Source organism: Mytilus galloprovincialis, chromosome 1, assembly GCF_965363235.1.
Source record: "Mytilus galloprovincialis chromosome 1, xbMytGall1.hap1.1, whole genome shotgun sequence".
Classification (NCBI taxonomy): domain Eukaryota; kingdom Metazoa; phylum Mollusca; class Bivalvia; order Mytilida; family Mytilidae; genus Mytilus; species Mytilus galloprovincialis.
Window position 1 is genome coordinate 127,904,609 of NC_134838.1, and position 17,785 is coordinate 127,922,393.

The 17,785-nt window shown below is 30.5% G+C and overlaps 1 protein-coding gene across 3 annotated transcripts in view; it reads left to right on the forward strand.

Moving 5' to 3' along the window:
* Positions 1 to 816: 816 nt before the first annotated feature.
* LOC143058621 (protein O-linked-mannose beta-1,2-N-acetylglucosaminyltransferase 1-like) overlaps positions 817 to 17,785 on the forward strand; it is a 29,917-nt gene continuing 12,948 nt past the window's right edge. The window contains exons 1-11 of one of the 3 annotated variants that reach the window (XM_076232100.1): positions 817 to 913; positions 8,588 to 8,750; positions 9,018 to 9,111; positions 11,467 to 11,597; positions 12,453 to 12,518; positions 14,012 to 14,125; positions 14,613 to 14,730; positions 15,583 to 15,681; positions 15,843 to 15,970; positions 16,664 to 16,734; positions 17,627 to 17,702. In XM_076232100.1, coding sequence (XP_076088215.1) covers positions 897 to 913; positions 8,588 to 8,750; positions 9,018 to 9,111; positions 11,467 to 11,597; positions 12,453 to 12,518; positions 14,012 to 14,125; positions 14,613 to 14,730; positions 15,583 to 15,681; positions 15,843 to 15,970; positions 16,664 to 16,734; positions 17,627 to 17,702 — 1,077 coding nt within the window. In that variant the 5' untranslated portion in view covers positions 817 to 896. Of the gene's footprint in view, positions 914 to 8,587; positions 8,751 to 9,017; positions 9,112 to 9,614; positions 9,804 to 11,466; positions 11,598 to 12,452; positions 12,519 to 14,011; positions 14,126 to 14,612; positions 14,731 to 15,582; positions 15,682 to 15,842; positions 15,971 to 16,663; positions 16,735 to 17,626; positions 17,703 to 17,785 lie in introns of those variants that run through there. The other 2 variants (XM_076232106.1, XM_076232111.1) reach the window with 2 other exon arrangements.

Here is a 17,785-nt window from a genome sequence, read left to right on the forward strand (position 1 = left end):
GGGCTCTAAATCATCTTCACTAGAAGTGCATCATAACCCTTGGCTAGCGAAGATGGCTTTAAATAGGACATTGCTCAACCTTCAACCTTATGCACTCTAGTGCTCTCGGTCATAAAACTTTACTCAGTACTTGGAGTACAAAATAAGTGCTTGAAACACAAAATCCAGTATTTTGATTGGTTGATACTTGAGTTTGAGTACAAAAATCTTACTCAAAAGTTTTATGACCGCAAGGCCAGGTGAGTAGTACCAGTAGGCTTCTACAAGTACATATTTATTTCAACAGATGAAAAAAAATCTATAATAGAAATATTCAAGCTTTTACTCTTTTTGAAAAGAATCCATGTTGAAGAACATAATCAGATGTAAACTGAAGCGCAGATGTATGAATTAGGGGAAAACAATATACAAGTCGTTATTAATAAAGGAACATCATACCCTGGCTTACAGTTCTACCTACCAAAGCAGAGGTAAAATGGTCGTTTCAATAGAACTGTAAAGTTTCATCATATCAGTTATTAAAGATGGACAAGCCCAGAGTCGTAACAAGTTTTCAATATTAAGATAATCAAGAGATGACCTTTTTTTATTTTTTTTTATATTTTTAACCATTATTCTCTTTTCTTTATATTTAACCACCCATCATAATCTTCTTATTTTTTTTCCTATTTTTCTTTTTTCCTATTTTTTTTTTAATTGTTTCTCCATTTTTCTGTACACGAACCCCAATCATTATCTACTCTGTAAACCCCATCTAGACCCTCACTTACAATTATCGGAAATGTTCACTTGTCTATTCCGAATTTGACTCCAAATTTAAAAATAAGAAAGGTGTTCCGGTTTTGAAAAAAAGAAATTGTGACGAAGAATTTTGAAACAAATGAAAAACAGTGTTAATGATTGAGCATTTAAGGTATGTGGTTGAATAACATATTCCAAGTTCTAAGCGTTAATTGCAATGAGAGCCATAATAGAAAGGAAAATAAAAAAAGGACAAAAATACGTACAGGTGCTTGTTATAGATTTTTTTTGTGATTTCGTGGTGTAGTGGTAAGGCCGATGGCTACAGTGCTGAAGGTCCCGAGTTCGATTCTCATTTGGGGTGCTAAAAATATCTGAATCAGAAGGGTGATTTTCACCCTCTCACACATCTCTGGTACCCACACCCAAGTTGAACTAAAATGGGTACTATCATGACTATGGGGGCCTCGGTTTGTCAAAGTTGCTTCTGACTTTTACCTGGAGATCAATCTACTGATATCTCTTCGGTTTGTCTGTTCCCGCTGAGCAGCCTGGTGGTTCTCTCTGAGTACTTTCAGAGGCGGATTTGGGGGGAACCCCCCCACCCTATTTTGGAAAAAAATTGGTTGCTTTTATAGGGAATCACTAAAGCATGACTGGAGCGGCCCCCTCTTAGGCAGTCAGTGGGCCTCCACTTAAGAAAATTTCTGGATCCGCCACTGACTTTAGCTTCCTCCACTAAAATAACAGACTCTGCCCGGTGTCCTAACACTCCCTTGTGTTGGGATGGGGAATGTCCTTGTAAATACGCTTGTGACACAACTCCATTAATCCCGATAAGAATGCATTGAAATATAGGAATCTACATACATAGAAACATACATACAATATATATACATTTTTTTGCATACGTTTAAGTACAAATACCATGAATATTGGCAAAAATAAAAAGTAAACATGAACATTTTGTTTAACCTAGTTTGGATATTGAATATTAAGTACTGTTCTATTTGGTAGAGACTAGAGTATTGTCAGATCATATGTTTTGGTACATGTAGTCATATGAATACACCTTATTGGTATTTTTCCTCAATTACTAGACATCACAAAATTTCGCGTAAAATTTTGATGTCATAATAGAAAATATCAAGCCACAATGGAAAAGTGATAGCGATAAGATGTATTTGAACTATGCATGCTTTATCTATGGAATTTTGATGTCACAATGCATTCTTAATAGCACTAAAACCAACGAGAAGAGCATATATGTGTCATTCTAGAATTTCTGCTCTATAAATAAGAAGATCTCTAATCATCTAGGTGCAACACATCTTATAGCTGTTTAGTCCATTCTGATGTAAACAGTCACTTACAAAGTCTTCATGTCGGTTTAAAGCTCATTAGCATGATTAGAGCCTACATGTATGTTGTCTCTGTTTGTATACCTTGCTGACTCTAAATAAAGCTGATTTATTATTTCCTGTTTGGATCAAGTGTTGAAAAAAAGTTCATCTTTTACCAGCTGAGGGAGGAAAAAATTGAAATTTCGATAGATTATGATCCACTTTTTTGAAACACAAAATAAAGATACAAAAATGCTTTATTGAAGTGTTTTCTATGGTTTAAAATGTCTCTTTGAAAAGTTATATGGATAATGCATTGTTAAAATGGCCCAAGATCTAGATAGCATCAAGCCTCGAACTGGATGAATAATTTATGTAATTTGAACTAATTTAAAAACTTTTCAGAATTTGAATAAATTTGTCTTAGGTGTATTCCATTAGACACCTTCATTTACTTGCAGACCAGAGAACTAGAAAATTTCCTTAACTTGCTAACAACAACAACAACAATACTTTATTTTAAGAGGGTTACACAGTTAGCTATATAACTAATCTTCCCTGAGGCCCTCATCATGAGAAATCAAACAAAATGCAAACATATACATTGCATACATTAGTATAAAAAGTCAAGTATGATAATAATGTTTAGTAACTTGATAAAATGTGATGTAAAAAAAAATAAACATGATGACATGATCAGTTTTTAATATTATTGATACAGCTAGGTTGATTTTAATAAATGATCTGTTATTTTGTATTTGAAAGAATTAACATTTGTAATATTTCTTAACGGTATTGGCAAATTATTCCACAAGAATGGTCCAGAATACATGAAAGATTTTTTGAACAGTTCTGTTTTTGGTTTAGGGAGTATGAGGTCTCCTTGAACAGCATTTCTCAAGGGGTATGGATTTCTGTCTGAAACATAACTAAACTTGTTAGTAAGATATGATGGGGCATCATTTTTAATGCACTTAAATGTCAACACTAACTTATGATATTTTATTCTCTGTTCAACTGTCATCCAGTTTAAGTGTTTGAATAAAGGTGCAGAAGGAGCGAATGGGTCTGTTTCTAGTATTAATCTAGCAGCCCTCTTTTGTAATTTTAATATCCTTTTTAAACCCTCATTGCTACAACTACTCCATACTATACAACAAAAATCAATTAGTGGCAAGATATAACCATTATAGAATAATTTTCTGCAGTCTAGATTTAGAAATTTTTTAATCTTTAATACTAGATATAGTCTAGATGATATTTTTGAGCAGATCACATCAATTTGGTTTGTCCATGTGAGGGAGGGGTCAATTTTAATGCCTAAAAGACTTTCGCATGTGGAAGATTGTATCACTTGATTGTTAATAGTTAAACAACTCTCATTGTAATGTGGCATTGCTCTTTGCTTCGTTCCAATAATCATATATTTTGTTTTATTTTTATTGATGAACATATTGTTATCATTGCACCATTCCTCTACACGATGTAAATCTTCTTGTACCTTTGACTGTAGAGTTTGATAACAATTACCAGAAAGATGTAAAGTTGAATCATCGGCATATAAATCAGTGCAACAATTTTTCATATAAATAGGAAGGTCGTTTATGTATAATATAAACAGAAGGGGGCCTAATATGGAGCCTTGGGGACACCATACTTGATATAAAGTTTTTCAGAATGAGCATTACCAATTTGTACTTGTTGAGTTCTTTCATTCAAATATGATTTAAAAAAAGAAACAGCAGTATTATCAAATCCATAAATTTCAAGTTTTTTACAGAGAATATCATGATCTACTACATCAAAAGCTTTCTTAAAATCCAACAGGACTGCTAAATTAATATTACCATCATTCATATCCTGTATCAATTTATCTATGATATTGATAAGGGCAGTTTGACAAGAGTGTTCTTGTCGAAACCCAGACTGTGCTGGGTGTAAAAGATCTTATCTTTTTAGGTAGTCATACAAATGTTTTGAATTTTATTATAATTTGAAACATGCTTTTCTAAAAGTTTTGATAAAACAGGAAGTACAGAAATTGGTCTATAATTTGTTGCCATGAATTTTTCACCAGCTTTAAAAACAGGGGCTACTCTTGTATTCTTTAGAACACTGGGTAATGTACTTGTATCTATTATTCTGTTAAAAATGTAAGTTAAAGATGACGTTATGAAAGGAGCACTCAATTTTAAAATTTTTGGTTTTAAACACATACATGTACATTTTTTGAAGATCTAAAATTACATACAGGCTCTCATTTTTTTGTTTACAATATGGAAATGGAACAGTACCATATACATTGTATATCATCATGACCACAATTTCCCCTAAACTGAATATTGATTCAAGAAATACCAAAAAAATGTATGTACTAAAAGTGATAATCCTTTCTTTTTTAAATTAAAGTTTTTACAAATGACTTTAAATAATCCTTTACAAAGGAGTAAAATTATATACTTTGATATGTATTTGTACATCTATTGATTTTCAGGTCAATTTTCAGTTTTTGGGAGTTCTCTAGAAATTGTGCTACCCTCAGTAGATAGCTTTAGAGAACTGCAGTTTTCTAAACTATCAATTTAAATATCGAAATCTTGTGTACACTTAAATTTTATACCATATAGTTTTGTTAATATGCAGCTCTCTATCAAACAGTTTATACAATATAGGCTAATAGCACTGAACTTGTTGATTAATTTTTGTATATACAACAATCATGACAATATTTATGATGATGTTTGATTAGAGTTTTCTTGTTTGTGCATTACATTTGTTTGAATAGAAATTTATCAACAAGTTTCTTCCCATTTTTCTGCATCATCATATTTAAATATGTTTAGATATTCCAGGAGGATTTGATAGCTTTGTATATGTTACAGTCATCTGTGAACAATTTGAATAGTAGAATTTACAGCATTTCAAAAATTCTGCTAGGTCTTTTGTACATGTTGTATGACTTCATGTTCATGCAGGGGGCCTCAATGGCCAAGTGGTCTAACTTCACTGTCTAAGTAGAGTTCTACTTCTGTATTCACTAGCCAGTGAATACTGAGGTTGTGATTTCCAACTCTGCTCATGCTGGTGCACTCCACTCCAATCTTAATTAACTAGGATTGTCACTTTTCCTATCAAAGGTTGGTGGTTTTCTCTGGGCACTCCCACTTCCTCCACCAATAAAAACTGGCTGTCACAATATAGCCCAAAAATGGCACTTAAATGTGCCTTTAAAACATCAACAATTGAAAATCAATCAATCATTTTCATGCATTGTTTGTTGGTGAATGTTCAGTTTTCAAGGTTAATTCTCTTTTCCAGATATTTTAAACAATAAGTCAATAAGTGAATAACATTTTGGTGTATGGAATAATTGTAATGTGCACTTGTCTGTCTGAAAGGGTTCATATGACCTCAGCCTCATTTTCAAGGAAGAGTGTGTAACATTAAAGTTCACAGTTTGGTCTGTTTTATACAAAAAATCTCCTACAACAACAGTTGTATACAGGATGGTAGAGGACTTATATAACAGCATCAGTTTATCATAAAGACAACCTCCTATCATGCATTTAATAAAAAAATGAAAGCATTAAAGTCATCCACAAAACTAGCGTTAGAAGTGTGATGTAGCATAGATGACCAGAGATACCAGTTTATGATATAAAACCACTAATTCATAACCCCTTTTCTTTCCATGTTCAATTTTGCAATTCCAAGCATTAATGGCTACTTCGTCTTAATTTCTAATAAAGTAGCAGCTATTTCATGTCAAAACTACAAGTTATCCTGACATACCTGACTTGTGCTAAAAGTTCAACATATATATCTCTAATTGCATATTAGAGTGTACTGGTTCCTGGAAGTTTGATAGATAATAATTAGTTCAAATACAGGTATTTCTGATCTGAACAACAGAGCAATTTATGTGCCCTCCTATTAAAATTTTATTTACTTTTTTTTCAAAGGAAACTCTAACAAGGGTTCTACAGTGATCCCAAGTCCCAAATTAAAGCTTTTAATTGATAGCAAATTGCCATAATATTTCAACTATTGACAAAGATATATACAGCTACATATGTAGGAACTATTTTGTTTAAAATAATTTCTACTTTCTTGTACAATGTATGTTCTTCATGATCATGACCAGGCCTGAATTAGTGGTTTTATATCTTACTGATGTGTTGCTTTGCACTGGACAATAATACCCGGTACAAGTGCAAAATTAGGAGTATCCATGACTGATTTACTATTAAACAACACTTACATTATAAAGAAACATATTTTCACATTTCTTTCAAATTTAATAATTTTTTTTAGGGTGACTTGATTATGGTTTGGAAATTAAAACTAAGGTACCTTAGGAGAGTGATTAGATGGATGGAATCATCAAATGTATTGGGAAAATCTTTGTTTTTTGTGCAGTTCTCAGACATATTATTTTCCAGCCTATACAACTAATGTACATATAGGTCAGTTCCTCAAATCATATTGATACATGTCAGGTTGTATCAATTACTGTCATCTTTTTGATGTTTGATAGGCTCTTGGTTTTCAGTTTTAGTTTGGTAAATGATATATTACAAAAATAAATTAAAAATATGATAATAAAACGCAATAAACAGACAAATCACTTATAATTCGGGTTGCATATATATCTGAAGTTCCACTGTCAATTTCTATGATTGTAATAAATAATAAAGTTTAACACTGTATACACAAAGAGTTTGAATGATGTACATAGTTCAGGATATAATATATTGATGAAGGTTTAACCTCTACTGTTGACAATGTACAGTATGTATGCATGACTGACCCAGCAATGTCTTAGTTGATATATTTCTTTATCATTTATCTATTGTATATTGGTATTCATAGTACAACAGGTATGTTTTATGATTGTAAACAATAAGAGGTCAAGTGTCCAGTGTTTCACATTTTACTGACCAATGGCAGTCTGGTTTCAAATTTCATTTCATTTAACTTATTTATTGTAAAAACTTTATACTGGCATCTGCCATCTAATCTAAGGTGAAAAATATAAAATTCAAAAATTCAAATAAGGACATGTGTTGTGTGTATTGGATACACATATAGTATTGACTTTATTAGATGTTTGATTTACCTTGATTTAGAGGTAAGAACCCTTTCTATCTTAATTTTGAAAGTTGTAAGGAGAAAGACATTTATAATAGTGAGTTGTGTCTACGTTCCTGATGATTTAAACACATACTGATAACCATCATGACCATATTTCCCAGGGCTATTTATTTATTAATGCAAAATTTTGAATTTATAAACAAAGTAAGATAATCACAAAACAAATAGCCTCAATGGGAACAAAAAACAGATGAATGTAAAATATAGTAAGTGAAATAACGAAAATAACTATAACCAAATCAAAGGAAAGTTAAAAAAAAATATAAAGTCCCTTATCATATGGCAAAATCGAAAAGAATTGCTTTAGAGCTTATGGAAATGGTTTTATAATATATTGATCAATATTTGTTTAATATCTATGGGCCAGTTTATGTATTATTATTTTTTGTTTATTAGTTTTGGACAAAATACCTGTATGAATTCTTGCTGATTTAAAGATCCATTTGTGGCCTTCAGCTGTGTTTTTTTCACTCTAAGGTCTGGTTGTTGTCTCTTTGAAACATTCCCCATCTCCATTCTCTGCTTAATTTGTATATACAGCTCTCTGTCATATTCCTGATTGTTGGGAAAGTTTAATTTGAGGAAGGGGTATTCTTGATCACCTTTCAGTGTATCGAGAAGCCTTTATCATTCTGTAGTTATATATGAAGATTTGTTTCTGTAGTGCATTATTTAATGTCTTGTAATTAGTATTTAATCCATGCACCATCTCTTCAATTTATAACATAAACAAATTATCATTTCTGAAACCTAATTACAAACTGTTATATATATATATAGTAAATATTGATAATATTAGTTAAATAAGAGTTAAGTTTAATTTGCCAGTTGTACTATTTTAATATCTTTTGAATTGAATCATTTATGGAATAGAAAATCAATTTGATTATCCATTAGTTGTTATATAAAATCAATGCCGAGTGGTAGCTATTGACATAACCTCAGTACCATGCATACTGTGGCTTGTATATCCAGTGTATTATTTTTACATGTTATTTATAATGTAGCATGTTTATGTAAACTTGTGTCAAAAAGTCAAATAGCTTCAATATTTGGACTGAGCTGTCTGAGTAGAAAGAGCATACTTTGAACATTAAGGAGAATCGATAAAAAGTAAATTTTAAATTCAACTAATATGCTGTGACACTTTGGTTGTTAAAACAGATGTGGTTTAAGTGTTGATAATATGTAGTTATAACAACATGTAGTTTTACAACTTTGGACATGGACATATAAATGAGTTAAAATAAGCTAAAACATGTGTACCCTTTTAAACTTTCTGTAATAATGTAACAAAATTAACTTTAAAGTTTTCAAAATATTTATTCAATTAGATTATTTTCTCATAGGTTCAAACTCAACTTTAAATTTATAGATAACTGTATGGATAATTGGATCCCCAACACAAATGCCAAGCCATTCATACCAAAGAGATTGAGGAATTCTACCAAATCTACCAGTTCTGGAATCACAGAATTTTCAAAGAGAAAATGTATTTCCAAAATATTTCAGGTAAGTTGTGTTATGCCTTGAATAAATGGGTAATGAAGTCATCTAATACAACAATTTGAAATTCCTTACAAAAAATGAGGTAATTTGTACAAGATGACCATGATCACATATGTTATAGCCATAAATATTATAACAAGCGAAGAATCGAGAAAACTATTAAAACAGGAAAAACTATGGCAGGAATAGACCATTATTATCATGATTAGATAATTATAATAAGTCAAACCTTGAAGACTTTTTTTTAACATTATAACAATTTTTCTTCAGGGTGGTATTGTGGTTGTGCTGATTGTTACCATAGTAATCAATATTACATTCATCTTGGAAACCAGCAGAAAGATGAATGATCCTCAGAAAATGGGTAAGTAGTTACCAATGTCTTAATTATCTCCCTTGATCATTTGTAACTAGGCTGAGGAAAAAGTTAAGCAATACAAATTTTTATTTAAAAAAAATTGAACTACAAAATTTTCAAAACTATTGAAAAACATTTTAGAATCATGCTTTGAAGAGTAAAATTGAACCGTATTATTTTATATGCTACAAAAATTAAGATATTTCTATTTTTAAGGGTATAGTTTAATTTTCAAATAGAAAATATTTGTTGCTAATCTTTTTTGCTTAGTATAGTATCAACACTAACATATTATACCAGAACATAGCTGACATTTATTTTCAGATAATCAGGATAATATTACTTAGTAAAATATCAAATATCATCAATATAATCAAGGAAGATAGACACATTTATTGCCCCACCCAGTTTGACATTGTTATAGAGTTCATTGTCCTGTATCCAACAGCTGTAGCCAGAGTCCCTTTAATGTTAACACTATATAAACAATTGTTTACTGGATAGGTAAACACATGTATTCTCCTATCTTAATTATCTGCTCTGAGGGATAATTGTTTTGTTTGTATACTAGTGTACACCATGTATATAGTAGCTGACTTATATAATGCTGGTTTGGATTATTGTTATGACATGGAGTTTAGGTTATACAGTGGAGATATACTGTTCAGATTTACACAGTTGTGGTATACATGTATCATGTATGTTTATAGACAATGAATATAAGATTAAACTATGTCAAATTTATTGGGGTATACATGTATCATGTATGTTTATAGACAATGAATATAAGATTAAACTATGTCAAAAATATTGTTATGTTGTGATATGCTAGACTTTACTGAACTTTTGTATAATATGAATTTTACTTTTTTTTTAAACTTTGAATGTGCTAGCTGTCAGATTAGTATTTTAGTTCATAGAGTTAAAATGTTTAAAAACAATAAATAAGAGGTTAAACTGACTGTCAAAAGGATTGATATGTTGTAAAAAAAAATAAGCTAAACATACATGTAAGATGTTATTAAAGTTTGTAAAATATAGCTATTACTTTTCAAACAATTTCCTGTTGGGATTTTTAGTTTACAGAGTAAGCAGTTTAAACTGAAATTCTTTTTTTATTTGTCAAAATATTATTAAAACTGAGTCAATTTATACACTATTGAACATCAATCATACTATTAGCCATAAATCAAAGTTACGGTTTACTTTATATATTACATTGGTTGCAATGAAATAGCAAATCTATATTTGAATATGAAACATTATACAAGACCAGGTACAATAGCAAAGATCCATAAAAAAAAAAGCGAGAACTTGGTGAAAAAAATAAAAGTTCCTTTTAGTTTCTGCTTTATTAAACATTAAAAGTGAAAGTATAAAAAATTCTTAACAAATCAAAGATTTAAAACATCCAAAATTATTTATCTGAAAATTGTACACACCTCTGATAATTCTTCACTCCTGAGCTTACTTGTACTTGTTGAATATTCTTTGTTATAAAATTATTCTATACTTACTGTTTTACTAGTTTAAGCTTTTTATACTCCCGTCAAAATTATGACGGGACGTATTATAATATACAATAGTCTGGCGTCCACATGTCGCACCGTTACTTGAGAACGACTTATCCAAATTTCATGAAACTTCATATGGTTGTTTCTAATGATAGTCAAATGATCTGTATACTTTTTGGTGAAAATAAGATTAAAACTTTTTGAGTTACGGCACTTTGTAACTAAAACAGTGGTCTGTTTTTTTTTCACATGACACACTGTATCTCAAAAATGATTTTTGATTATTGCTTAAAACTTGACACACTTCTTAGTTATACATGTATTAGTCTAAAGATCTGTATACTGTTTGGTGATGATTCAAAATTTCATTTTTGAGTTATTGAGTATTTTGTAAAAAAGGGGGAGGTTTTTTTTACATGTCGTGCCGTATCTCAAAAACGATTTATGATTATTGCTTAAAACTTTACACACTGCTTTGTTATATTAATCTAAAGATCTGTATACTTTTTTGTTTTGATTCAAAATTTCATTTTTGAGTTATTGAATATTTTGAAGAAAAAAAAGAGTGGAAAGGGGGGGGGGGGGTTCACATGTCCCATAGTATCTCAAAAACAATATATGGTTATTGCTTAAAACTTTCTCAGAAACTATTTATGATTATTGCATAAAACTTCCACACAAAACAACGGCATATCATGCGCTCATGGCGCAGCTATTTATTATTAAGTACTTAGTAGTAACTTATCTACAGCATGTATAGAATTACATGTAGTACTTAAACCTGAAGAATACATCAAGGAAAAAATATTACCAACAAAATTATTATGATTTGTCTTTTATCTTTCAGATGAAGTGAATGGTGGGTCCACAGGAAAAGAGGGAAGAGGAAATGCAGTAGAAATGACAAAACCTAAATTCCTGTCTGTAGAGGTACAATCTAGTAAGACATCAGTTGTAGTCAAAGTTGATGAAACTGTGGTAAGTCTGAATTAGTAGTCAGTATATTAGTATCCATGTTATCAATCATTATGGTCTGGTGTCTTCTTATTGTTGAACTTTCTGTCATCAGCTATAAACCACTTTAACTCTTACATACTTACATTATTTTTCGTTAGATACCAATTTACATGGATTTTGTGGGTACAGATGAACCATGAAATTCAATGTTCAATGTATAACTGATTTTCTATGGGTATGTGTGTAGACTTTGTCAAAACCAAAAATAATAAATATATTGAAAGTTTTCCTTGAAAATTGATGAATCCACAGTATCTAATCTAAAAAAAAACCCAACATTATATGGTTTATGAAAACGGATTTTTGAAAATACGGGATGATTAAATTTTTTTTTAATTATGCACCTTTGAAAACTATGCCAAATGATGTTGAAAATTGCCTTGTAAGTGCTTCCTTACAGATATTTATAAACTGAGATAATATTTATATATACATTTTTTGTGTATATCAATAATATCTCAATCAAATTCCAAATCAATTGTCACTGGAAACTGTTTTAAGGAGTAATGACTCTTTGAAATGAATTATGTATCTTACATGAAGAGTTACTACCAGCTACTCAGTTCTTGAGAGATTATGATAAACTTAATGCCCATAATATGAAACTGTTGTATTTGAATAATGTGCTGAATCAAAATCTATTATACATGTATAATATTTCCATGTGCATATTTAGTAATTATAAAAGACTTCTTACATTAATCAAATAAAATAGTATGTGTCCATTAATTACACAATGGGGCAGGGAACATTGACAAACTTGTATTATTTACATTAGAATGTCTTTTAATTTTAGTTATTATTTTTAATTTACAGATTATACAAGATGAAGAATTTGAGAAAAATAGAGGCATCCATATTGCTGTGTTGAATCAGGCAACTGTAAGTTATAAATCTGTTCAAAGTAACAGTAAAAATATTCTCTATAAATTAACTTGAAATCTAGCAATAAAATATGCTTCCATTCAAGACCTTAAATATGACCTTTGAAAAGTTGTCAGGAATTTTCTGATGATTCATTGAAAAAAGAATTGATTGATTGGTTGATTGGTGTTTACAACCACTTTAGGACTATTTTGTGGTAGCCAGTTTTTTATGTAAACAAACAATAGGGGTGAAACATCCATTTTGATATATTTCTCAAAGTTCATAGATTGTTTTGATCAAATCTAGGAGTAAGCTGAAGGGAACCCCAGACACATTTTAGCTATGCAGTGTTGAGTACATAGGACCTTAAACCTACCCAACCATAAAATAACACATGAGTAGATTCAATTCCCTAAAGTCTGACAATATTAACATTAGTAAAACAATTACTGGAATCTGGATTTAAGATTTTGGCCTTTTTTTTCTGCAGCTAATGAAAAATTGGGACATCTCTGAAAAAAACCTGTTATGTATGCATGTTTATTTTCAATAGCATTAAGCTTTCTGCAGTCACCTTGATATTCTCATATAGTAGGCTAGGATAAAGTTCTAGAATTGGGAGGATGATGTCTAACAGAAAACACGTAAATTTTAAGAGCTGAATAAACAGAATGGGTTTTGCTCACTGTTGAATGTGGTAAAATGATTTATGGTTGCAGACATCCATGTCATTTTGATGGTGGGTAGTGGTCTCATTGGCAATCCTACTATACTTAACCATGTTCATCAAAACATACAACAGTAGAAGCATATAAGATATTTTTGAATATCTAATTATCATTCTTTACATTATTATCATATTTTATTCTTATTCGAAGTGTGTCTTTTTCTTTCCTTCAGCCTTTTTGATTAATAACATGTGTGAGCTGCTGAATAGTGTTATGTGTAATAATATAACATTGTGTTTTGTGATTTCATTTCTTCTTTTATGTCTAAAATAGAAGTTGATATCTATATGTGTTTGATGATTACACAGCTCCCTTTATGTTTTAAATTAATTTTTATATCTATATCTATTCTTGCTTTGATATTTTTGGGAAGTGATATGACTAAAAATGTATCTGATTCCTGTTTGTACTTTGTGATTCTGTGGAAATGTTATGTCTAACAATATATTGATAGGTGTTTAACACCGTATTTAACACTATTGTGCTATTTCATTGTATTCAGTTTCAATTGGTGGAGGGAGCTGGAGTGCCAAGAGATAATTATTACCTATGGTAAAACTGGCAATCCTAATCATTTTGAGTGCACCTGCACCATGCAGGATTCGAAATCACAACCTCAGTGTTGAATGGCGAGTGATACAGTAGTTTGACATCTAAGATCACTTGTCCACAGAGGCTTCCCTCTAAGAATATATGTTTTACCTATATGTTCTTTGTGATTCTTGGGAAGTGTTGTGTTCATGAATATATTTGATGTACATATGTGGTTTATGATTACAGGGAAGTGTTATGTCTAAGAATATATTTGACACATATAGCCAGCATGAAGATGAAGCTTTATTATCCTATCTGAAGAAGATTTCCAATGGTAGAATTATTGTATTTACTATAAAGGTATTTCCCACTTAGATTTCAAGTTTATAAAATTGGAATATGCAACTTTCATTATATGCATTTACCTTTCATTTTAGTGTACACACACACCAACTCAACGAAGACTCATCTTTTGTTTTTATGCCTCACCTAAGGGCATTATGTTTTGACCCCAATTTCACCGTCCACTGAACATAGAACATAATAATGCTAGTGGGGCATCTATTTACTATGGACACATTCTTGTTTGTTTTGGTCTTGTATGTACAATCATTCACATATTTCGAAATTTCACAATTTTTTCAAGTCAACTTATGATAACAACAGTAGGAAATATAAGCTGAAAGTTAAACTCCACATGTTTGTAGATTTTAAATTTATTTCATAAAGTTGAAAGGTGTCACATACTTTTGAAAATGTCAAAATGTTAAGAATTTGGTAAATCTTTTCAAATTCTGGATAGATCTCAAGACTATTTACCAACTAACACATTCTGTCTTTCAACTAGGATGAAGCTTCATTCCATCTGAAGTCAGAAGCTAGGCAGTATCTAAAAGAAATGGGAAGTGAAAAGATAGAAAACCTTGCATTCAGGGATACATGGGCATTCATTGTAAAAAAAGGAGGTAAGACAAACTACAAGGTTATATTTACTAAAGACACAAATATATTGGTCAGTATGCGCAATTCATTTCGCTTGATAATAGTTGCCTTTTCATTCATTCATTTATCCACCTTGATACCGTTGCTAAGAGATTATTAATTTGAACATTATATGAATAAGAAATATTGACCTTTTTATTAATAAAATTGAGAATGGAAATGGGGAATGTGTCAAAGAGACAACAACCCACCATAGAGCAGACAACATATTAAGATATAGTTGTCATTTTTTCTCATATTCATAGAATTGAATTAAATTATATTTAATTTCAGTTTAAATATACCGTGTGTTTTTGTTTTTGTGAGAACAGATGAATGACTCTTTCCCTAACATATTAGTAAAGCAATTTTTAGAATAACATGTGTATAGATAGCCATGAATATGACATAATTGGAGTGTGAGTTACTTTCCTTGGTTGCCATTTTGTGGTAATAATTGGTTGATTATTTTATTTCACTATCCAAAATGAAACATTCACTACACTTGAAAAATCCTTACTAGATTGTAGTTATGAATCAAGAATGGCGAAAAATAATGAAATTGTTCAGAAAACTTTTTTTACAGTCTAGCGGCTTGTATAAATGAGTTAAATTGGGTAAAATTATGAAAGAATTTCTGCACAGGTACCTCTGACATGGCAACATTAGGGTAGCAACTCTTGCTCGAAATTGCCTAAATCTAAAGCTATCTCTATTTCCAATTAGTGCATGTTTGGTAACAATTAAACATTCTACTGGAAATTCAGAACTTTATTTTATGTGTAAATAATTTACAGGCTTTCTTTGAAATAAAAACTTTTATTCTGTTTTTACAGGGAAAAAAATTGCAGAGACCCATGGAAAATCTCCTGCTTTAGACAGCTGGGGAGAAAAAGTTACAATCCAAGCAACCATAGATCTTGTAAATATCAAAGGTAAATACAATCAACTCACATTAATAAATAATGAAAATGTTGTCTTAAAGAAGTATACAAATAAAAATTTGTTTATTGTCATTTTGAATGTTTAGTAATTTAACCATATATTAATATCATGGACTTATATCATACCACACACCTCCTGTTTTATTTTGTAGACACTGAATGTCATTGGGAAGAGACCAAGATAAACCAGAGGAGACAGACATTCTGTAATAAAGTAGAGGGGTATGGTGATATATGTAGCTGTACTCATCCAGATCCTGTTGTCTTCCCACAGAAAAAGGTTTGGTTATATACTATATTGGGAACAGTTTGGCATTGTGGTTAATTGCCACTTTATCTGTTTATACATTAGCAGAACATGACATTGATAACTGTAAGTTTATGCTTTCAAAGGTGATTTATTAAAATTCCAGTCAATAAAAAAATTCAGTAAGATATAAAAATAATATTTCTCATGTATGGTTTATGTTATTTTAGAAATTAATTTGATTGTATCTGCATTTTATAAACCTTTACAATTGGCAATTGCTTCTCTTGTGTTGCATGATTGACATGAATTCTTGTATCCATTTAACAGATTTGTAGTATTATCAATTTTATCGAGCTATAGTATATACATACTGTAACATTGCTTTTCTTAGAACTTTGGACTGAATGGATAATTATACGACCGCAAAAAAAAATAAGAAATTGTCATACATTGGTATCACAGCGTTGTCCGAAGCGGATGATTTCCGGATAGTAACTAGTATAAGTAAATAGAAATCAAAATAATTTTAACACAAGGTTTATAACCACTAAAGAAAGGTTGGGATTGATTTTTGGGGTTTTGGTCCCAACAGTTTAGGAATTAGTGACCAAAAGGGTCCAAAATTAAACCTCTGTGGTCGTATAAAGCTGTGCCTGTGGAGCATCTGGTTTTAATATTAAAGTATCTTGTTTTACATTAAGAACCATATTTATATGTTTTCAGTTGATACCCAATAATATAGGAAAAGTACCAATTGTAATAATAGCAAGTGACAGACCTCATTATTTATTTAGGTAAGTAACAGGCATTAATGTCAGATAAATTTTTGTAAAAATAAATGTTTAAATTTACTTCCGCTATATTAGTTTGCAAGTTACAACTCCATTGCATATGATTTTGAGACCACATCCAAATTTAAATGTTGGTCTTTAGTTTTCTTATTAATACAACATTACAAGAGATCATAGAAAATGCTGTCTAATTAAAATCTCATTACATTTCTGTTGAAACTGATAAAAGTTTTGCATAGGTGGATCCAGTAGGGGTGTTGGGGGAAGGGGGAGTCCAGGACCCCCCTTTTGTTGGAAAAAATTGGTTGATTATATAGGGAATCACAGTTTTGTAACATAAAAATTATGCAATATGATATTGGGAAGCCTCATTGAGACAGCAAACCAACAACACAATTTGAAATACTGGGCAGCATGTGCACTGTAACAAGTCCCAACAATAAATAAACATGTAAAGTTTTCATCATTGAGTATAACTAGACTGAGAAAATTCTGTGGAATTAACTATAATGGGTCAAACAAAGTTAAGATCTGGACACCAATTTCTTCTGGAATGTTGAAATTTCTATAAATGTTTTAGACATAGTTTTAAATTCAGTCCATAGTAGGTAAAAATGACATATTTGGTGCAAAGCAAGGATCTTTATGAACCTTTACACAATTTTGTTACAAAGTCAAAGGGAATTATTTGGGTTGCAGTAGTGAAAAATTTTAAGTGATGATTTAACTTTTTATCATGTTAAATTTTGTATAGCATTTGGACTTTGATACAAGAAATTTGTAGGACTCATTGAAGTAAATAATAAAATATTTAATTTGATATACAACAGATTAATAATAATACTCAGGGGTCTAACTACTGTAACTTCAAAATACCTTTTTTAATTGTTTATAGAATGTTAAAGAATTTACTACAGATACCAGGTGCTGATCCTAAGATGATAACAGTATTTATTGATGGCTATTTTGATGTAAGTACCTAATATAGAGGAACAGAAACCAAGGAGTCAATTATTGGCATTACTAGAAAGACACATGTATTTGAATTCAGAAG